At 32.1% G+C, this 23,075-nt stretch overlaps 2 protein-coding genes across 2 annotated transcripts; one reads left to right on the top strand and one right to left on the bottom strand.

Moving 5' to 3' along the window:
- Positions 1–13,439: 13,439 nt before the first annotated feature.
- On the top strand, positions 13,440–15,409 carry LOC112027350 (expansin-A23). The gene is made up of 2 exons (XM_024060032.1): positions 13,440–13,599; positions 14,793–15,409. The coding sequence occupies exons 1-2, from the start codon at positions 13,440–13,442 to the stop codon at positions 15,407–15,409; spliced, it is 777 nt and encodes a 258-aa protein (XP_023915800.1).
- A 3,720-nt stretch (positions 15,410–19,129) lies between these two features.
- Positions 19,130–22,258, bottom strand: LOC112027357 (F-box protein At5g39250). The gene is made up of 2 exons (XM_024060041.2): positions 22,009–22,258; positions 19,130–20,340 (listed from the first exon to the last, which is right to left on the bottom strand). The coding sequence occupies exon 2, from the start codon at positions 20,271–20,273 to the stop codon at positions 19,515–19,517; it is 759 nt and encodes a 252-aa protein (XP_023915809.1). The 5' UTR covers positions 20,274–20,340; positions 22,009–22,258; the 3' UTR covers positions 19,130–19,514.
- Positions 22,259–23,075: the final 817 nt, after the last annotated feature.

Below are 23,075 nucleotides of genomic sequence, written 5' to 3'. Positions count from 1 at the left end.
CTGGCAGGGCAGGGCTCCTATCATTACAAGCCCACTACTTATTACACTAGGGTAAAGAGGAGATGGGTGATGGGAGATGGGGTCAAGAAAAATTAGGTTGAAGGAGAGAAATTGGAGACTAGAAAGAAACCTACTAGCTCTCCATTGTTGCATGTAGGTGCTTGAGGAAGAAACTAACTTAGGTAGTCTCATAGGTGAGTGTTTTTGGGTCTTATATCAACTCAACCATCTTGTTTTTGAGTTGGTCCTCTTAGGCTTCCCATTATGAGCTATCCCTTCGTTCTCACATAAAAATTAATTGTGACGTTAGTCTAACTCAACCAAGGTTGATCTGACACTTCCATAGTTGCAATTAAAAAAACCACCTACATGTACTTATAGTCACATGACATTCTCAGTGAGTCGTGTGACTTACTTAAATGATACAAGTTGATGTTTTTTTTAACCACTACGTAGTGGGTTGTATAAAAATCTTGTGTGTGTGTGTGTGTTTGTGTGTATTTAAAGTCTGTTTCATTTTTTTTTGATAGATTTTCATCCTGTGGTGTCCGCTTTGTGATTTTTATTATCTATTATCAAATCGAGTCACTAATTGGGTTTTGGTGTAGGCAAGGATTGAATATCAGATCTCTTATTCAATTATCACAGACTTTATTAATTGAGCTAACTAAAATGCATATGTCTATTTCATTTTTGACACCTCCATTAAAATTCCATATACAAACACAATTGTAATAAATGCTTATTTCTTTTTAAAAACATGTGTATTAATAACTACCATAATTATCAATTTTTAATATTAGACAAAAAAAAAAAAGGAAAAGAAAAAAAATTATGTGAAACTTTCTCGTGAATTTCATTGGTTACCAATTAGTTAGAAGAATTAAAGTTCAAATCCCCTTCTCCACTATTGTAATTACTAATTATAAAAAACGAGATAATTACTATAAAGCCACCAAAAAAAAGCCCTTAAACTTCTAGTTTTGTCTAAATATTCAGTAAAAAACAGAAAAAGAAAAAGGTTAGGAGGCCCAAGTCAATTTAGATTTTTCCTGCTAGTAAAGGATTGTTGGGCTAAAACTTGAAACTAAGAACCATAGCATATTGTCTAAGCTGGGTCACATAGCCCATGGGCTTCAATATTTCTTTTTTATAAACTGATTGGGCTTCAAGAAGCTTTACCAACCTTCCCCACTCCCCTCTACTTAATATATATTTTTATGTATAAAAATAAAATAAAAATAAATAACATTACCGACTTTCATTCGTCTGCCTTGTAACCCTAAAAATAATCTCTGTATATACATATATATGCATCAATAAGAACAGATGGTGCACGCACGTATTAGATCTAGTCTCACAAACTGAAAGAATTTTTTTTTTTCTGGGTTTGCTAGTATCGGCGTTGTGGTGGCTGTGGCGTGGCGGAGATCGGTGGATGGTTTTTCTGGGTTTCTGGGTTTGAGAAATTTCTGGGTTTGTGGGTTTGTGGCGTGGAACGGTTTGTGGGTTTCTGGTATATAAATTTCTGGGTTTGCTGGTTAATGGTTTTTTTTTTTTCTTTTCTTTTCTGTTTCACCGATCTGGGTTGTTGAGGAGTTGGGTTGTTTTGCTGGTTAATGATGGAGGAGTTGTGTGGAGGAGTTGGGTTGATATGGATGATGGATTTGGAGAAGGAGGCTGGAAGAAGGTGAAAAGGAAAGGAATGAAGGATGACGCCCGCGGGGGAGAAAATTGAGAAAAAACAAAAAAATAAAAAATATATTTTATTACGTAAATATATTATTTTAATGAGTAGAATAGGAAAATAGAATTTTGGGATGTTGAGTATATTGTAAATGGGATGGTATAATTGATAAAGTAGATTTTTAAGATGGTAAAATAAGATAGGATTTAGAATCTGGCTGCGGATGCGACTTGCTAGTGGGTAGTTAAGTTCAGATAAGGTTTAGTTTTTTTTTTTTTTTTTTTTTAATTGTATTTAGCCTTTTTTTTTCCCTAAAGCAACTTTAGGCTAAATACGGTATTTGCTTATTAACTTTTCCAATTTATTAATGTAGTGGGATTTGTTTGATTTCCCCTTAACGAGTGTAAACCAACGTCTTAATCAATAACAAGGTACTTCATCCTCTTACAATCATAGTAAATCTCACTAAATTAAATTTATAATAAAAATTATCATAAATGTGAGAAAAATGAACACCATGTCACCGTACTCTATAATCGCCTAATAGTTTTCCTGTCATTAACATATTCCTTTAATTTGTCCTTATCAGGCATGCATGTTCAATTTGACTATGCAGCCACACCATCCAATGGATGTGTGTCCCATTGCAAATATTATATATATTCATGATAATGCCAAAACACAAACACAGCCCTGTCTGCAAAACAAAGACTAATAAAGTAATTGAAAAAATAAGTGTCAAATGATCTAGAAGAAAAGGTTAACACTTGGTAAAAGAATGATGACTTGAGATGACCGACAAAATATAAGCAAAGACAAAGCATCCCTTTAAACTTATATATAATGATAGTTTAAATTATACATAGTAATTTGATAGGTGTAGAGGGGCATCGAGTCAAATTGCTCAAAAAGAAAGGTGGCAAAGCTAGTTGTACTGGGGCTGTGATTTCCATAGAAGGCACATGTGAAGGAGATATCGGCCAGCAACGCAGTAAAGCCCTATTGGAGAGAAAGAGAGAGATAGCACATGGGAAGCACATGCAAAGAAATTGGTTTTGTAGTGTAGCTTTGATAAATGAGAGCATGTGACAAAGGAGAGACAGTAAGGCAGCACGAAATGTACAGCATGTTCTGCACATTCCCTGCATACAACTGAACCAGTGACAGCCCCTTTAGCTCTCTCTTTTTTTCTTTTCTTTTTTCTCTTCAAATTTATAAAGCACTTTGTTTTTAGTTATTGTTTAGTACTGTTATTATCCTATAGTTCCTTGCTTTATTAATCAACGAATTCAATTAATTAATATCTTATCTAACTAGATTTTACTTGATTTGACGCACATGTTTACACTTGTATTTCAAGCTATTTCAATCCGGCATGTGTGACATGTTTATGTAATGCATGTGACTTTATATTTTTTTGATATTAAATTCCTCAAGTTTGTAACTCCTTTGTTTTTTCATGAAAGTAAGTAATAACCAGGACACTTTGCAGAAAAGTTTTTTGTTTTATACCTTGGATGTTGATTTTGTTGTTGGTTCACATAAGGTAAGATCGTAGTTTCATTTTTTTTTTAAAAATATATAACTACATGAGGATTGTTTCGTTGGGTGAAGCTTTTGGTCAAATACAATGACAAGGTAATGCTCATCTTTATCTTTATGGACCTTAATTTCCCAAAATCGATTCTTTGTATTCAATGGTAATTATGTCGTATTGAAACAAGCTGGGTTTCCTTCTCAAAATCGATTCTTTGTATTCAATGGTAATTATGACCTTAATTTCCATGCATGTAAATCAATTTAGTTGCCATTTTCCTTTTTTAAATACCAAATTACCATGACTCCCATGGCAACTCTACTGAATTACACTTTGACAACATTTCATGTTAGAGACACAATAAAAGTTCATAATATTGTTAAATTAATATTAAAAAAATTTAAATTACATATTGTGATGTGTCCATGTGTAAAGTGGTAGACTAATTTTAGAATGTTAAGAATAATATTTATGATTAAAGAGCATATTGAACTTGAAAGTAAAAAAGCTAATGATTTAACAAATTTGTTGGATATATAGGCGTGTGAAGCATTGAATTAGGGTCGATTTTTCTCTCTAGACTCTAGAAGGTAAAAAAAAAATGAGCATAAATGGAAATGAGAGACAATCGGACATGAAGTTCCTTTTATATATTTTTGGATTAATTGGCAATGATCTTACAAAGAGATGTGATGTAACATCTTTTTTTGGTTCATCAGCACCCTCTTAATATATATATATATATATTTTTTTTTTTTATATAGAGAGAGTTTTCATCGGTGTGAATCATGTGCAGGTTTTTTTGCTTTATTCCTTTTGTTTTTCGGTCGGCAGAGGCTGCCAACATCAACATGGGTCACTCACCCTTTTCGGTTGCAAGCCAATGACCCACTTGTTTTGTCTAATGTGAACCAATTCTGAGCCTCTGGGTTGCTACTTTTCTTTTCCCATTCTACTTTTCAGTTTGTTTAGGGGTTCAATTTAAGTTATTCTTATGTTCTGGGTCAAAATCAATAACCAAAATTATCATTCCGGGATTTGAACCACCCACTAGTTCACTAACTTAGGTCAATTTAGTTATTTATTTATTTATTTTATGTGAACTTAGGTCAATTTAGGTTTAAATGAAAAGCCAACCACGGTGATGGCCTATTAGCACCTTTCTAAATATTTATGGAGTTTTATTAATATAAGCCCTTAGAACATATATTAATCTCCATTCTAGGAAATTTTTATAAAAATTTGAAAAACCGACCCTTACGTTGAAAGGAAGTATAATTTACCATATATATTTGTTCCTTTTTTTTTTTCTTTTTTTCTTTTTTTGCTATCTTTATCTTTAGCTTAATTCTTAAACCCTTTGTTTGATTAATTAAGGCATGTGGCTTCATTTCTCACGTGGGTATTTGAAATTGGCATTTGGCAATTTACAATTGTACTTATTGACAGACGCTGTCACGCAAGTTGTTCCAGACATGTACTCTCTACTTTGGGAAAATATTTGAATCCGTGAACCTTTCCCATCAAGTTGCATCCACCTTTAATCAATGGGGTTTTCTACATTGCTTTTTGAAGATAGGTAGAGACTAGGAGTAGGACAATGAAAGTTGAGATTCAAATTATAAACATAATGCAAAAAAAAAAAAAAATCATTATCGTTAAACTCTCACTTTGAACCATATTAATAGTGTTTTCAATACATTTTTAATTAGAAATTATATGAACTTGCTTCAGAAAGTAGAGATCCTTGGTTCAACTCAAGCTTCCACCATTTAGCAAAAAGAAAGAAGAGGGAGTGAGGAGGGATAGAGAATTAATATAAAAATTATATGATCCTATGAGATGAAAGACAAGGCTTTTAATTTTTAGAAATTATATCATGTTTATATTCTCTATTATAAAAGTTGAATTTGAAAACTTAGGAAGCATAGAATGATTATTTTTTGTCTCTTTCTTAAAATATATTTGGATGACATGTGCATATTTTAAAGCACATCATGTCCTCTTTTCTAACGCTAATACAAGAGAAAATTATTAAAATGACTATCATTTACTACTAAACCATTTCACTTCTCCTTAAAAAAAAAAAAAAAAAAAAAAAACACATTTCACTTCTATATTGTCCAAAAAATTTCCCTTCTTGTTTACCTTAATTGTTTTCATTATCACCTATTTATTGTTGTTGATAATTTGATAATTATAATGAGAGAAAATATTTGAATCTTAAATGTTTCTATTGAAAGCAATAAAAAATATTTATTGAGCTACAAGACTTTTAGATTTATAATTGCTCTTTAAGTAATTTTAATTATTCTTGTTAAGTTAAGAACTTTACAACTCAACTAGCATGTTTTGAATCTTTTGATGTTTCCAACAAAAACCTCTACAATTAAAATCCCTTCATCTCTAAATATCAAATTATCAAAATAATAATAATAAAATACTTTTTTATGAAATATATGTAAGGAAAATATATATGTGTGTGTGTGTAAAGAGGGAAAAAAATCTGTCGGTAAAAGTATATGTCAAATAGGAAACGTAGTGTATATATGCTACTTCGTATATGATATCTGCTTTCTCTCAAAACAAAAAAGAATCGTGTATTACAGGTTCAAGGGATTATTGCAATAATAGAGTATTAATTTTATTTTAATTCAATTCTTTGTTTAAACATGGCAACGGGTGTTAATGGCATATAGCGAAAGTGAGGAGGTTGGAATAGGGTGCCCCAATGAGAGAGTTCTTAACTTGCAAATAGATAACAATTCAATAAATAAATAAAAAGAATAAAAACGCAAAAGTTAAGAATAAAAAGTTGATAAGACAATTTAATATATAAAAAATTAATAAGAACAAATAAGTTAAAAACAAAATAAAAAACTATTGTTTGGGGTCTTTTTCGATTAGCTACATGTTTGAACTTGATTAGGTTTTCTTGCTTTTTTAGATTTAGTTCGAGGAGTTGAATCCACAAACATGAATAACAAGAAAAGTTAGCCGGTGTTAAGTGTGTCCTGCCGATATGTGGCACTCAAGAAACCTGTAAAAGAGAGGAAAGACTTGCAACTATCTCTCACAACTTGGAGAATTGTGTGTGAGCCTCAAAGGAAAAGGGAAAATGAGAGTATTGTGATGAAATAGAAAATAGCCATCTCTGTTTTGTGCATTCAGTAACTCATGGAAAATGTTTAAAGTTTTGGGTTTTTGGATGGTGATACTTGACTGCAAGAGCACTTTTTTCAGTATCTATCTAAACCATTTTAGGCCCCTCCTAGTTTTTAAATCTCCCTCTTTCTTATAAATCTTTTGGAATCACCAAAAAATTGCTTAATAATGAGGAGGAGATCTGTTGAACTGGTTGGACACTGCACTGTTTGCTTTGGGCAATGATTACTGGTATCTAGGGTGGCTGTAAAATAAATCTTTTATGTTTTTAAGCGGATTTGGATCTGGTGAAATATCTTGAGAATTGAATTAGGGGTAATTATCTCATTTTCATCTCACGAATCTTTTAACTTTTCCTATTATTTAATTTCAATGGTTAAGATTGAATGTTGTTTTTTTCAACTCTCAATCTCAACTATCTAAAGCTACTATATTAGGTGCAATACTTGGTCTCGATTCGTTTTAAGCAACTATTTGGGTCAATGCTGTGAAAAATGTTTCCCTATCTATCATGTCAATAGTTTGACTAACTTGCTCGTTTACTAGGTACAAACCCTTTTTTTTAAGGGGTTTTGTGCACTGCCGGGTAAAATGAGTTGGTTAAGCAAAAATTTTAGGCTCTCCATGAGTCATTGAATTTACGTAATGCATGTGGGTTCTAATTAGCTCAACTAGTAAAATCTCTGATGGTTGTATAAGAGATCTGGAGTTTAATCCCCACTTACACCAAAAATTAATTAATGTCTTGATCTGATAATAAAAATTATCATCAGGAGCAGACGCTAAAGGCTGAAATTCTACCAAAAAAAAAATTTACACAATGCACTTAACATGGGCTCATTTGTTCCTCTTATGTCAAAAGCCCATCATAGAAGCCTTAGATTAGCCCAAGATTAGTGCTAAATGACCCTCCTGCCCTCCAATCCACATCTCCTCACTATTCCATTTGTTGGGTTATTTCTTTTACATGTGGGCTTGGTCAGTTGGTCCACATAACTAATCATAGGAATTCAAAAATAGGTTGGACCTTATGGGCTTTTTCTATTAGTATTTTTATAGGCCCATATCTTGCCAAAAGGGTCCTCAACGGCATACAGCGAAAGTGAGGAAGGTGGAATGAAGGTGCCCTAATGAGAGCTCTTAACTTAAATAGAAAAGAACAATTCAATTAAAAAATAATAAGAAGAACGAAAAAGTTAATAACAAAAAGTTGATAAGACAATTCAATAAAATAAAAAGTGGATAAGAACAAATAAGTTAAAAATAAATTCAAGAACTATTAATAAAATTTTGATTAGGACGAATAAGTGGATCATAAAACTATAATTAAAAGTACTACATATGCCAATTAGGTAGGATTTTCAAATTGGTAAGAACAATTTAATTTTAGAAAGAAAAAATGAAACTGATAAAGAAAACATAAGTTAACAATAAAAAGTTGATAAGAACAATTCCTTTTTCTTCTTATTCAATTCCAGTAGAAAATTTTGATAACAGCAAATAAATTATAAACAATATATATATATATATATATAATGTAACTATTACTAAAAAAGTTTTTTTTTTTTGGTTGAGAAAGTATTACTAAAAAAGTTGATGATGACAAATATGAAGATAATAAAACTATTATGAAAAACTAGTACACATGACAATTTAATAGGGTGTCCACTTGGCACAACCATAGCTTGTAGGACTCAACTTTATTTCATATATATACACACACATATTGGCCTATAACTTGTACTATGTGTACCTTCTATTGGTAAGAATTTGATTATATGCAGTTACCTTTCAATATAATTAATTTTTTTTGGAAGGGAATGTCTATGTGCAACTTAAAAAGTAAAATATATGAGTGTAATCGGTTCGGTTCGGTTCGGTTCGGTCTTTTTTTTTTTTTGGCCAATCGAAACCAAAATTTTCGGTTTGTGAAATTCTCAACTGAAACCGACCAAAATAATTGGAAATCAATCGATTTCGGTGGTATTTCGGTTTCGGTCAATTTTTGGTTAAGCACATGGGGCTATCAATTTTCCAAAACTCTAAGTCAACATCATAGTCACAAAAAGAAAATAATAACTCAACATCACATTGGTTTATCGATTTTTCAATAAGAAAATAACAACTCAACATCACAGTCACAGATTCACAAAAAACAACATTGATTCAATATTAAACAAAACCCAAAATACAAAAAAGAGAGAGGATTATCAAGAAATTAAAAAGAGAGAAAGTCACTGTGAGAATGAAAAGATCAAGCTGCATGGGGAGGACGGCATGGGGAGGCTGGCACATGGAGGCGGCAGCAAAGGCAGATTCGTTTGGAGTGGAGGCTGTGAGGTGTGACAGTGAATACGTGTGGGCTGTGGGGTATGTGGAGTAGCTGTGGAGGCCGGCGTGTGGAGTAGTCGTGGAGGTCGGCGTATGGAGGCCAGAGTGTGGAAGGCGATGGCAGATGTCAATTGATGGAGGCTGGTGTGTGTGAGAGGGAGTGATGGAGGCTTTGTGTGAGAGAGAGTGATGGAGGCGTGAGGGAGATGAAGGCATGAGGCGTAAGAGAGATGGAGATAACAGACGAGGGAGATGGAGGCATGTAAGTGAAAGTGAGGTAGGTAGGGCTTTTATTTTCAATTAGATTCTGTTTAACTTAATTAATTTAAGTTAATTAGTTTAATTTTAGTTAGTTAATCTAACTTATCTAATGGGCAATGGGCTTCTTTCAAAAAAAAAAAGGGCAGTGGGCTTTAAGTAATTTTGGCAAGGCCAAGCCCACATTTACAAACTTTATATTATATATTATATATTATATATTTAATATAAAATATAATATAATAATATATTTTGGTTTAGTTCGGTGCATTCAAATCTGCCATCGAAAATGGAATTGAAATTTTCAGTTTTTTATATATAAACCGAAACCAAACCGTAACCGAACCAAACCGAATTTTTGCAACGGTTCGGTCGGTTTGAAGCAATTTTTTCGATTCGTCAGTTTTTTGGACACCCCTAGTAAAGTATGGTTTATATATATATATTTAAAAGAGATCATTTAAGTATGTTGATAATGTTTATGACTTTATGTATATGATTGCCTATAACTTGCACTATGTGTTCATTCTATAGGTAAGAATTTGATTATATGCATGTACTCTTCATTTTTTTTTTTTGGAAGGGTCATTAATGTCTATGTGATTAAAAGATTATTTAAGTACGTTGATAATTTTTATATATTGAATTGTAATTTTTCTTAATTTCTCAAAATAAATTTTACAAATTTCCTTAATTTTATAACAATAAAAATTATGGATAATTATTAAGTTTTAGAAGGAAGATCAATCTCTAACTCGTTTTTAAATTAATCAAATAAATAAAATATAAATTTTATTTTCTCTTGTTCATAGAGTGTAAAAATAGAAATATCTTTTTATTTTCTAAAATATATTTTAAGTAGGGAAAGGAAAGATTCAAATCATAAATGTCTTTATTGAAAACATTAAAAAATGTTGTTTTACCTAAAGATCATTGACTCATGCTGATTATCAAATGTTTCTGTACATAATATGAATAAAGGTCTAATAACGCTTACATTTTACACTTAATGTTAAATAAGTGTTACCTAAGTAACAAAATACTTAATGCTAGTATTCCCCCCCCCCCCCCCCTCTTTGATTGATTTGATTGTGGTTTAGGTGTTTCAATTGTTGATTCATTTTTTGGTAAAACAAATTTTTTTATTATTAAAATAGCTAATCTTTCTAGTTTGTACATTAAAACCACACCGCTTTGCTCATCACCTATTTGGTGCTTTATATCTAAACAAACACTTTGCAAACGATCAGATTAACACATGTTGAGATATTTACTAAGAAATTGTTGTTTTAACAAAAGTTCTACCTAATTCAAATCTTCTATGGAATATGTGTTGATATTAAAGATAAACTAATAGTAACAAATAGATCTCAAATCGTAATATATAAAGAGTAATATGTGTATTACATAAATAACGAATATGACGTAAGACTTTCAAAGTTGTACTGTAATCCTCTTCTTCTTCAAGAGAGAGATCAACTTTTATGAAATCATATATAATATTTTCCAGCCATTCTTCCTTCTTCCTTTTTTTTTCCCGGAAAAAAAACTTAACCAAGGAATGGGAACAAAAAGAAAAGTAATATATAGATTTTAAAAATTAGAATACAGAAAAAAAAAATGTAGAAAATATATATAATAAGTATACCCTAAAGGATTAATGCAAATTAGTGTGTGTGTGTGCGCATATATATATATTCAGGGACGGAGCCAGAACTTGAAGTTAGGGAGACAGTTTTACTGTTAGTTGCGTGCGGTGGCTTTAGCTTCTGGGTCAGTTGCTTAATAGCTAATGAGTTTTTTTTTTTTTGTGTGTTTTTTATGTGTGCATCCAGGTATGGACAAAATTATTTTGTTTAAAATTTTTTAAAGGGTCAAGTTGTTTGTTTTAGATAAAATTGGTTGATTGAGTTTAATTATTTTTAGTTTTACTATTGGTAATTCTTGTTGTTGAATAATTCTTTTGGGCTTGTTTATTTTGCTTTAGATTTTAGATCTAGCCTTTAAAATGAGGAAAATGCTAGAATTATAAACTTTTTTTTTTTATAAATTATTAATGTGGTGAGTGGTTATTAGTAAGTAAAAATACGATGTAAGTGATGAGCCCAAATGCAAACCAATAAAAGTTTATTACCACAACAGTTTATAAAAATGTTATAGAAAATTTCGTGGCTAGAGTAGTACTTCTAAAAGAATCAATGATAATATTAAGGGGGGCAAAGTGTGATTTTATAGAACAAAATTGCTAAAATTGGTGACTATGTATATATTAATTAAAAAAAAAAAATTAGGAGGGGCCATTGACCCCCCTAGTCCAAGTCTCCCTCCGTCCATGTATATATTGAAGAAGAGAATATATATGTTAAAAGCAATGAAAGCTTAAAAAATGTGGAAAAGACTTAGGTTATGTTTGGTAACAGTTTTTATTTTCTATTTTCAAAAACTTGTTTTTGGGAATATAAAGAAAAAATAAAATTTTTTTTTTGTATTTTTTAAATTAAAAACATGTTTGGTTAGTTGAAATTAAAAAGATAGTTTTTTGAAGAAAAAAAATAAAAAATACTAAAATATGTTGTTATAAGGATTTGAGCTTTAATGCTAACTCATTAAATGAAACAGATTCATTAAATTAAATGTGTGTTTTCATTGATTTTAGAAAGTTAGAAACTGAAAACAGCATTTTGCATGTTTTCAGTTTCCTTCACAAATTGAGTTTTGAGAACAATTTTTATTTTCTGTCCATTTTAAGTTGCCAAACAATTTTTTTAGTCTAAAAAATAAAAAATTATTTTTAAAAACAGAAAATAATGAGAAAAAACAATTACTAAACATACCCTTAATATGTCAAATATGTGAAGGGTGGTATCCAAGTTTTGTTAGGACACGATGGTGGCATGTTTCACAATTAACTACAAAAATCATAAGTATACATATTGGAAATCTAATTCAGTTTGAGAAAAAAAAAAAAAAAATCAGTTTGGAAAGAAGTGTGACCATGATAAAAAAGTGTTTCTAATGTTTGTATGATCTAATAAGAAGTCTTTTTCTTCTAAAAAAAATATAATAATAAGAAGTCTTTTGATTGGAAAAAAGTATGACCTTTGTTAATAACATACCTTTTTATTCTTAATTTGTATTGCCTAATCTGTCTTTTTTTTTTTTTTTTTTCCTTTTCTTTTCTTTTTTGGATCGGATCTAATAGGCCTTTTAATTTCAAAGAAGTGATTGGCCTACGTTAATAAGAAGTCTTTTTAATGTTTTGTGGTTTAATGTGAGAATTTTTTTTTTTTATTTTTTGAGAAACTAATGTGAGAAGTATTTTAATTATAGTATATTATAAAAATATGCAAACTAATTAGCTATGTAGATATAAAATATAGATAAATAATGTTTTTTTTTTTTTTTAATAATTCAATAATTGAGGGTGGGAGGGATTTAAACCCTAAATATTTCTGTTATAAACACAAGAAAACCCTAATAAATTGAGTTACAAGTTTGTTGATTGTATAGACATAAATATAAGAGCAAATTAATTAGACTAAAATACAGACAAGCTGGAATCATCTAAACCTTCACTTAAGTGCATGTCCCATCAGACGCCCTCTTTGGCTTTCTGTGAATTGTAGTAATTGAAATTGTACTGTTTAGAGATATTCTTCACATAAATGCGGTTAGAAAAGTAACTGCAATGCATTTAATATGGTGGTAGCAGATTTTCCTTTAGATATTTTTGAGTTCTTATCACTCTTGTACATGCATAAAGCTTATCCTTATCATGGAAACCTCTTAGTAGGTCACCTAGGTTACTGGAATATAGATTCGAACGGTATTTGTTGCGTCCAAGGAGGAGTTACTTCTCGGACCGTTCTCCGTCCGTTTCTTCTTTATGAGACTTTAAACTTGGGGTCTCTCTCAATCACTTACCTTTTCTCAGACACGCCAACATCCCAAGATAAGACCCAAAGCCCAATATACAAATTTGGGCCTTTATCCCTACACCTTTCATTAATTATTATTTCCTCGGTCATAAAGTCCTTATTATTAATTCCCACCATTGTGGAAGCTGTATTGCTATAAGAATCAAAATCATATCTTTTTACCTTATATGTCTGCCTTTCCTACCTATAAATACCATTTTCTTGACCTTGATTAGGATGCAGTAGTCTTATTATTAATTCCCACCATTGTGGAAGCTATATTGCTATAAGAATCAAAATCATATCTTTTTGCCTTATATGTCTGCCTTTCCTACCTATAAATACCATTTTCTTGACCTTGATGAGGATGCAGTAGTCTTATTATTAATTCCCACCATTGTGGAAGCTATATTGCTATAAGAATCAAAATCATATCTTTTTGCCTTATATGTCTCCCTTTCCTACCTATAAATACCATTTTCTTGACCTTGATTAGTATGCAGTAGTCTCTCTTAATTTCTATCTCTTTATCTATCATATAGCCATGGCTAGGTCTCAAAATTTGTTTACATGCATAATATTCATGACTCTTTTTGTGATAGTCATGAGCAGAAGAATAATCAGCATTGGTGAGAAAATAAATAGTAATTGGATTGATGCACATGCAACGTTCTATGGTGACATGACTGGTAGAGAAACCATGCGTAAGTATATAATTATATTGTCATAACTAGGGGCGTAAGGAGTATAGATATAACCCTAATTTCTTAATAGTAGCGTACAGTTTCAGTATTATTTACTTTGTATGTTGCTTGTGAGTTTTGAAAAAGTCTTATCTTTTTAGTTTCGTACATGAATATAAATCTTCTATACAAATTTTTAAGTTCTAATTTATGTTTCACCAATCACAACTTATAATGTAGTTGTTTAATTTTCATTATAAAAAAGCCAAATTAAAGTTTTTCTCTCAAAAAAAAAAAAAAAGTCAATGTTTAAACTATTGTATTCTTCTTACACTACCACCTACTAATTCTCTATAATTGTTATTGACATTATAAATAACAAGCGCTTTCTCTCAAGCATGTGCATAAATACATTAAAAATAAACATAATTAAATGCATATATATATATATATATATTAAACTTTTTACAAGAGTTAAATACTATTGATGATGATTATTCTTAGATTTTGTCCACTTTTAAAAAAACCCTTGTAAAAATACTATTTGGTAGAACATGCAAGCTGTTCATTCTTGGTTATTTTATTTTTTTTATTTTAAAAAAAAAAATTGCTACTTCTTAAATTAATTTTTGTTCATATATTTTTTTCATATAAAAAAAGAAACTTAATTTTTGTTATGATGATGCAATAAATTTATTTTATGTGTACATTTTCAAATAAGATATGAACAGCCAATATAGTGAACAAGATATACTTTTCAATTAAAATTTATATTTAAAATAATAATAAATTTTTTTACGAAAATCTAGACTAGCTAGTTTTAAAAGATTAGAAGTTGTTTCGAATGGGATCTAAATAGAATGGACTAGAAGTAGTATTAAATGTATTTAAAATAATTTTTAATATATCAAAAATATTACACATTCAAATTTTTACATATAATAAATTTTAATTGAGTCCTTTTAATATAATATTTATGATTTTCATAGTTCGTGATTTTTTATCTGATAAATTGCATATTTTATCATCAACCTTTGATATTTGTTTTAAAATTATTCGTGTACTTTAAAATGTTTCAATTTAATTTTTATATTTTCAAAATTGTTTCAAAAAGATCTTTACGAGCATTAAATGGATAAATAAATAAATAATTGATAGGTTATGAGTATTATTTGTCATGATTATGATTTCTAACTTGAAACTTTACGTGAAAGAGGGAGCTTGTGGGTATGGTGATCTTTTCGAACAAGGTTATGGCCTTGCGACAACTGCCCTAAGCACTGCACTCTTCAACAGTGGAGGCACTTGTGGTGCATGTTTTGAGATCATGTGTGTCAATAATCCACAATGGTGCATACCAAATGCTGGCACAATCACAGTCACAGCCACCAATTTATGCCCTCCTAGCAATAACCCTAGTGCAAATTGGTGCAAACCCCCACTTCAGCACTTAGATCTGTCCATGCCTATGTTCACAAAACTTGCACCATATAAAGCTGGAATCATCCCTGTTAAGTATCGCCGAGTCCCATGTATTAAGAAAGGAGGAGTTAGGTTTCAGATAACAGGAAATCCATATTTTTTGCTTGTACTGTTGTACAATGTTGGAGGCGCTGGTGATATTTCTGATGTCAAAGTCAAGGGCTCTAATATCAATTGGATTCAGATGACACGCAACTGGGGCCAAAATTGGCAGACTAGCACACCTTTAGTAGGACAAAGCTTGTCATTCCAGGCGACTACTAGTGATGGGAAAATGTTGGAGTTCAATAATGTTGCACCGCCTAATTGGCAATTTGGTCAAAGTTACCAGGCCGGGATTAATTTTTAGAAATTCACTATAATTCATTGTGTCATTTAATATTTGTAGTTGATTTATAAGCCTGTACTACTTACGGGGAAAATGGCAATGCTGTCTAAGTTCACTACACCAGGCAATTTGTAATAAATTAAGTGAATAAAGATGTGTCCATCTTTCCTTTTCTTTTCTTTTTTGAGAGAGAAAGATTCGTCTATCTGATTTTTGGTATTGTGGACGTAGATGTAGTAACTCACGTCAAATTCATGGTGAGAGTTGTTAGTTTAATGGGGTTTACGTGTCCCTGAAAAATCTATATTGGTCAATGCCAGTTTGCTTTCAACGCCAAGTTTTGCCTTTGTTGACTGATATGCACTGAAATTTTGGTGAAACTAAATTATATGTTCCCAAAAATCTCTCTCTCTCTCTCTCTCTCAGTAACTTCCGGCAAAATCCATGTCAAATCTTCAAAGACGGCAAAACAAGGAGGTCTGAAAACTAGAGATCCGTACATCGGAGCCTAGCCGATTCTCACAACCTACATAGTCTTACATATCTTGGCGTTAACTTTTAAAATTAAATTTCTCAGTAACACAAAAGGAACCTTCCATTTTTCTCCTCCTCTCTCTCGTTTTTAGTATTATATAATTTGTCTTTGATTTGATCATTGGTCTACTCTCTGCGCAAAAATTCAGCTTGAGTTGAACATGAAGGCTATGACAACCTAGTTAAATTCTATGGGCTTACTTTCCTATGATTTACATGTAATAAATTTGATAATTGACCAGTTGACCGATTTAAATTCTAGAAAACCCATTATTGATATGGCTCCCAGTGTAAGTGAATAAAAGGCTTTCTCTATCTTCCATATATTTCAAATTTTGACAAAATCAAATTAATTTACCCCTATATTTTGGAGAGTCAAACCAATTAATTTTATTAAGTTTTGTCTAGATCAAATTCGCATCCCATCCTTTAATTTTGATAAATAATGATTCAAAGAAAACTTGATCTAATGAATGAGACACAGTTAACAATAACGAATGAGATGGAAGGAGTAAAAGATATAAAGGTCTGAATTATATAATTGTCATAGGAATTTTTATTTGAATAGCAGTTCATGTAACTGTCATTTGCATCCTAATTAATCGAACTTTAAAGTTTAAAGATCAACATTTATTGTTTAATGATCTGTTAAGGGGTATTTTTTCTAGTGAAAACGTTAATTGACAATGGAATATAATTGTTTCTCAAAACAAAAAAAATAAAAAAATAATGAAGAATAACGCTCTTCCTTCCCCAGAAACCAATCATTACCGCTAAGAGTCTCTCGTTTTCAATTCAGTTATGCAAAAGTATAAAGCTACAGATGTTGTGCGGCCTGAAATTTTATCAAGAGTTTTGTAAGATGGTGACATTATCTAGTCTCTTTATTAGGGAAACTAGGGTTCAATTTCCGTACCCTGCTATATAACAATGAATTATCAAAAAAAGGAAATTGGAGGTCAAAATTTTTAATAGCAACTAGAAGCGTACGCAGTTTGGTTGGTGCGGTTTTTCCCTAAATTTATCACCGAAATTGATTAGGATCGGTTTTCTCATAATTGAAATCAATTCATTCTGCCTAGGATTGGTCTTCCGACTTATGGCGGTGCTCTTTTTTGCAGTCAGATTAATCAGTTTGGTTGTTTTGAATTATTGACAAAACAATTTTTAAAAATTATAAAAAAATAAAAAAATAAAACAATTGGGCTTTCAAACACAATATCTATACATCAACTTGTTTCAAAATTTCAAGTAAATACAACAGAGAGGCAGAACCTAAACAACGAAAAGCAGAATGTAATGCAAATAAAATTGATATTGATTTCCATGTAAGTAAATAAATAAATAAAATAAAAACAAGAAATGCTTTACAATGAATTTATACTGCAACAAATAAACATAAATTATACTACTACAAATAAATTCTTTGACAAAGAAATGCTTTACAATAAATTTATACTAACACAGTAGCTCTACTAAGTAGTTCAAAATCAGAAATCCCCAAGTCAAAAAACATATAAATAAAAATACAAAGATGTTGAAATATACTAGGCAATATTTGGAATCATTGAAACTTATTTGCAGTGTTGTAGCGGACTAGCAAGGGAGTGAGAACTGAGCAGCTTTGGTGCTGCAGCAGGCAGTAGCTAGGAGGCGAGAGAGAGAGTTCTCAACAAAGAATCTGGGAAAGAACAATTTATACCGTGACTCAATTTTCAAACGTAAAATAAAACGACATCATTTTAAACAACAATGCTATTTCACTTAGCTATAGGGGCAAATTAGTAATTTAAATATATTAAAATATACATACATATATATATATATATATAAAGTATCGGTTCGGTGGAGAATATATCGGTTTTCAAATTTTAGTTTCAACTACATCACTACACCAAAGTTATAAAAACCCACAATCTCCGTTCGTCAACCTCAGCTTCTATGGTCGGCCCCAGGCACGATGTGATTTCTCGACCGGTCGGCTGCAACGGTTAATCAGCTCAATTGCACACCCCTAGTAGCAACTAACAATAACAACAATAACCCAAAAAAAAAAAAAAATCTCTAAATAAAAATAGAGACCAAACTAATTTCATTAATCCATGTATATCAACGATTTTGTTGTATGTATGTTAGGTTCAAGTTACCCCTAATATAACTCTCCACAATATTTACATTACTCTTTTGTCTTTTTATTAGAAGCAAATTTTAACAAGTCTAGTATTGGGTCACTCTTTTTTTGTGGGGGCAAAATTTAGATACTGTACCTTAGGTATTGTCTATTTAACAGAGCAAACGACGTTAACATTATATCTTTTTTCCCCCCTTGTTAAAACTTAATACTCATTCATCTTGTTCGGCTTCTCTCTTTGTACTACCATTTTCTCATAACTCTCATCCACATATCAATATTGGGATTGGAAAACTTAAACAACAAGAACAATTCATCACACTCAATCTCAACCACCAAACCTCACACTCACCACCTCCTAGTTTTCATTCACTACCAATTCTCCAACACTACTCTTCTAGCCTCTCTCAAACCCTATCCACCCAACCCCAACCCCACTTAAAGTCCTCATTTCCTCTCATTTCAAGCCTTGCTAGACCGCTTCAAGTCACGATGCACCACAAAAGAACCCAACACATTCACATTACAATCATTGTCATCATTGAAGAGAGCCACAAGAAAATGTATACCTCGCATTGAGTATATGTTTCCCCTCTCTCACAACTAGTGGGTCTCACTGAGAAGTGGGAGCCACCAACTTTGAGAGAGGGAAAACATATGCCCAATGTAGGGTACACCTGCTTGAGCCACAGACTTAAGAAGTAATGGTGGGCCTAGGGTTCTCTTTGATGGAGGCTAATTTATGTAAGTGGGGTTTTTGGGTTTGGTGGAGAAGATTGAGATTGAGATTTGGGTTAAGAGTTTTTGCAGGGGGTTGGTTGTGCCGCCATTGTCGTGATCTTTGAGGTGGCGAGCTAATGGTCCTGTCATTAGTTGTTTTGTTTTTGATAATTTAGAATAAAGTTAATGAATCTATGGGTAAAGGGTTTCAACAGGTTTCAACAGGAAAAAGAAAAAGAAAGATGGTGAATTCACAAGTGGCTATTTTTTAAAAGGAGTATCTAAAAAAACAACACCTAAGATGCTTTATCTAGGTTGTCTTTTTGTTTGATTTAAAATTATCCATAACAAATGAGTTTATTCATCAAACGGTAAAAAATATTATTAAGTAAAGATTTTATTACAATGTTTAACACTTGTCCATAATACAAATCTAATGTTATTGATCCATTACAAGTAAATGATAAAATTGGCCACAGAATTACAAATAATTGTTCACAATTATTAACGCAATAAAAATAAAAATACAAATACAAATTATGTACAGACTGTAAACATGCAGGTGAACAAAACAAATAGTACCACTCAAGCCAAGTCTTCGCTGAAGGTTAAGAGAGTTCGAACATTTATCGTTGTGCCCTCCTCCACAGATTAAACAACCAATGAAGATGCAAACGTACATTACACATCCATTTCAGCTGGGTTCTTCTTGCTTTCACTTGGCCAGTAGAGTCCAACGCTTCACTTCCAATCAAGCATGTCTAATAACCATAGAACCTCATCCTTGGAATTTGCCGCATCACAGAAATCCATTTCAACCCCAAAAACATCAATAACACCGTCATTTCCATCGTCCATGAAAAGCAAAGAGATCCATGCCCGGATTCCTGAGATGAAAGGGTAATCAGGAGAAAAGTCTAAATAGTCAAATGCCAAGGCCCTATATGCTGTCCTATCTATATAATCAAACAAGGATTTATTGATGATGCAAGCAACCCTATTGGAATCCTTGCGCCCCACAAGCACTGAAACACTGACAGGCTGGCATATAGGCACGGTGAACCTTGGCTCAACAGGTAATGTCATCTTGTACTCAGGGCCCTCCAGGTGAAACCTAAGCATGTCACAAATTCCTGGAGGTGGGATCTTGATGCCAGCTTGTAAAACGGGGCCCGGGACTACTTCAGAAAATATTAATCTGCCTTCAGTCCAAATGTCTATAAAAAATTCCAAATCATCAAAGGACAGCCTTGGGGGAAGAAGAGTTCGACGATTCTGACGTTTATAAAAGGTCTGATATAGCTTATAGAAGGTTAAAGTTGGAGGGTTAGGCCGCTTGCAGATCGAAGGCCATCTCTTGGCACATACACATTTCCAAAAGTAATCATCTCGGGCTATGTCTCTCCACTGCTTACTCACTGCCATACAAGAAGCAAGGTCCACACCATCCAATAAAGGAAAAACTGCCTTCAAAACTTCTTCATAATCCATTTTCAGCATACAAATATTCCCCTAAAACCATTCACAGCATTGAAGGGCCTAAACGTGGTAGATAAAGATAAATCCCCTGTGAATAGAATGAGATGAAATTCAGATTAAGAAGCAATCATATAAATACAGATATTTTTTGAAGCACCATCATGACATATTAATATATAAAAAACCACAGCAGCATACAAAGTATTCATAAAAGAAATTAGAAGAAGCATCAAAGGTGGGGATAGATTCCCCACCCAACCCCGCACAAATTTTCCCCACCCCGAAAAGATGAGGAGACGGAGGCAGGTTCCCCCCATCCTGTCTTGCCCCACCATACCCCAAATGTGTGTGTGTGTGTGTATTTCGTTTTTGGATAAGTGCCAGTTAACTACAAGGAAGATATTTATAACCAAAAACAGCAGCCAAAGACTCCACCTCAGAGACCTTCCCGAACTCCCTAATGGAAACAATCTCAGACCTGACAAATTTATCCCGAGACCAGAAACAGCACAACTACCCCTCCTCTTCCTCTTTCATCTCTACCTCATTGATGTCAAAACTACCTCATTAGGGATGACAAAATATCTTCAAGCCGCTCCGACCTTGACCTACCCTGCCACCTCCCTGCACAGGTTTTCTGCACCTAAGAAGGGTGGACAAGGTGGGGAACGGGCACCTCTCATTTGACCCTACCCCTCCCCACTGCCATCCCTTTGAAAGGAGCAAAAAACTAAGGATTCAAGCTGCTCCAAGATTTAGACTGATTGTTTAACAATAAATAGTTATTAGTAACCAATGCTGCTAGTCATAGCCTAAAGAAAAGATCTAATCAAGTTACAATGATTTAACCAAGTCTGAAGCCACTTATTCTTGTGTACCGCAATGCATTTTCTTCTATTCTGCCATCTATGAATTTTTATTGCGTAAGATATACACCCAACTTGTGGATTTTGAACCTATGGCCTTACCCTCCATCCCATTATTGAAGGTGGAGTAAACCATTTGAACTAGATCTCACGGGCTTTTGCCATCTCTAAATATAATCCAATAATGTAGTGCAACAGCCATATTTCTCAACTGTAAGCCCACCAATATACATAATTTGCTTGCATAGAAAATGCATATATACCAACTCACAAACATATAGCTACAGACAAGAGCCTAGATGTTTACATTTTAACATTCCAATCAATTTTTCTTAGCCTATGTCATTGTTGTGCCCAAAATTAACACTTTTTAGGTAATCATAAACAATTCATTTAGATACCCACATGCTTTGCTTCAAGATCAAAAATAACATGCTTGGTTTAAAATGGCAGTAATGGAACAACTTTAACCATCATGCTCCTAATTCAATCCATTGAAGAAAACTTATATAAAAAAAAAACCAATAAAAAAGTAAGAACAAAAAAAACAAATTACTTGATATTAGTAACCTATCGTGTAATAAATAAAATAAATAAATAAATAAAAAATCATTGATTTTGATCACTACCACCAAAACACAAAAATTCTTTGTATCCAAATGAAGATCAAAATTGTTGACTTTTTATTTATTTATTATTTTTTGCAAAATTGGGTAGTTGGAACTTGCAGAATGTTGAAAAATCGATAATCATAAAGTATTATTCTAGAATATAAAATCAAATCTCACAATCAAATTCGATTCAATGAATTTCATGGTATCACTTACAAAACCCTAAATTTCTCAATTCATGACAAATCTAAAACCTAGAGAGAGAGAGAGAGAGAAAACCTTAGATCGTCAACGACTGTGAGAGTTTCATCGAAAGCGCAGCGAGAGGAAAAAGAAAAAAGGAAAAAAAAAAAAGAGAGATTTGGGATCGCTAAGGAGATCTGAGTAGCTTAATTCTCGGTGGAATCGGTAAAAACATAGAGCTGTTTGGAGAGAGAGAGAGAGAGAGATTTTCGCTTCCAAAATGGAGAAAGTCTAAGAACTAAGAAATGTTAAAAGCATACGGCTGAGGTTGAAGAGGATAAGCCAGGAAAGATTATTAGATAATTTAATTAACCTTATTGGGCCGTGCCGCTGTGGGCTTTCTGAAGGTCCCACCTTTTGTCTTTTTCTTGTACTTTGAAAAAGGACAAAGTAGCTGCACCTGCAAATTGATTTGAACTTATCTTACTAATTTAGAGGAATTTTTTTATAACCCATTATGTGACCATTTTTATTTTTTATTAAAGAAATAAACACACACGCATAATGTGGTAATTGATAAAAGTACTTATATGTATTATTTAAACAAGTTGTATAAGTAATTGTATTGGCCATGTGACTAAAAAAATATATGCATTTGGATAGCAATATTTGAATATGTAGATTTGGATTTGATTGATTAAAATACAAATACTTTTTTTTGGATAATTTGAAATGGTTGAGGAATTTGATTTGGCCAAACCCATAAATGATTTTAAATCTTGAATGTAATATTTGAAGGCATATACATGTTACGTACCAAAACATAATCAATGAATCTACTAGGAAAAAATCTTGTATGAGATGAGCTCATGAGACCCATGTCTCCCATCTCAGTAGATACTTTCTCATCTACAAGGATTTAGGCACATACATTCTAAACACCATGAGTAAACCTAAATAAATTACCAACAACTGTAAACATGCACATGCACACTTGACACATGGCCAAACCCATCAGATATTCATGTCCATGCTCCTACTTCCATGATGGCTCTCAATGGGACAAACAACATTAGTCTCTATAAAGAATGAGATTTAGCGTTTGTCTAAAGTTAGGATTGGAGAGGAAACCCTACACCATACCTTACATCATGGATCATGTT

Source organism: Quercus suber, unplaced genomic scaffold (genome assembly GCF_002906115.3).
Source record: "Quercus suber isolate HL8 unplaced genomic scaffold, Cork oak 2.0 scaffold_141, whole genome shotgun sequence".
Classification (NCBI taxonomy): domain Eukaryota; kingdom Viridiplantae; phylum Streptophyta; class Magnoliopsida; order Fagales; family Fagaceae; genus Quercus; species Quercus suber.
Note: the sequence above shows the minus strand (reverse complement) of the source record. Positions and strands in the feature narration are given on the sequence as shown.

Bases quoted from the DNA above. Each gene is read 5' to 3' on its own strand.
- LOC112027350 (XM_024060032.1), top strand. From the start codon at position 13,440: ATGGCTAGGTCTCAAAATTTGTTTACATGCATAATATTCATGACTCTT. The intron at 13,600-14,792 runs GTAAGTATATAA...TTTACGTGAAAG, and splicing joins GACTGGTAGAGAAACCATGC to AGGGAGCTTGTGGGTATGGT.
- LOC112027357 (XM_024060041.2), bottom strand. From the start codon at position 20,273: ATGCTGAAAATGGATTATGAAGAAGTTTTGAAGGCAGTTTTTCCTTTA.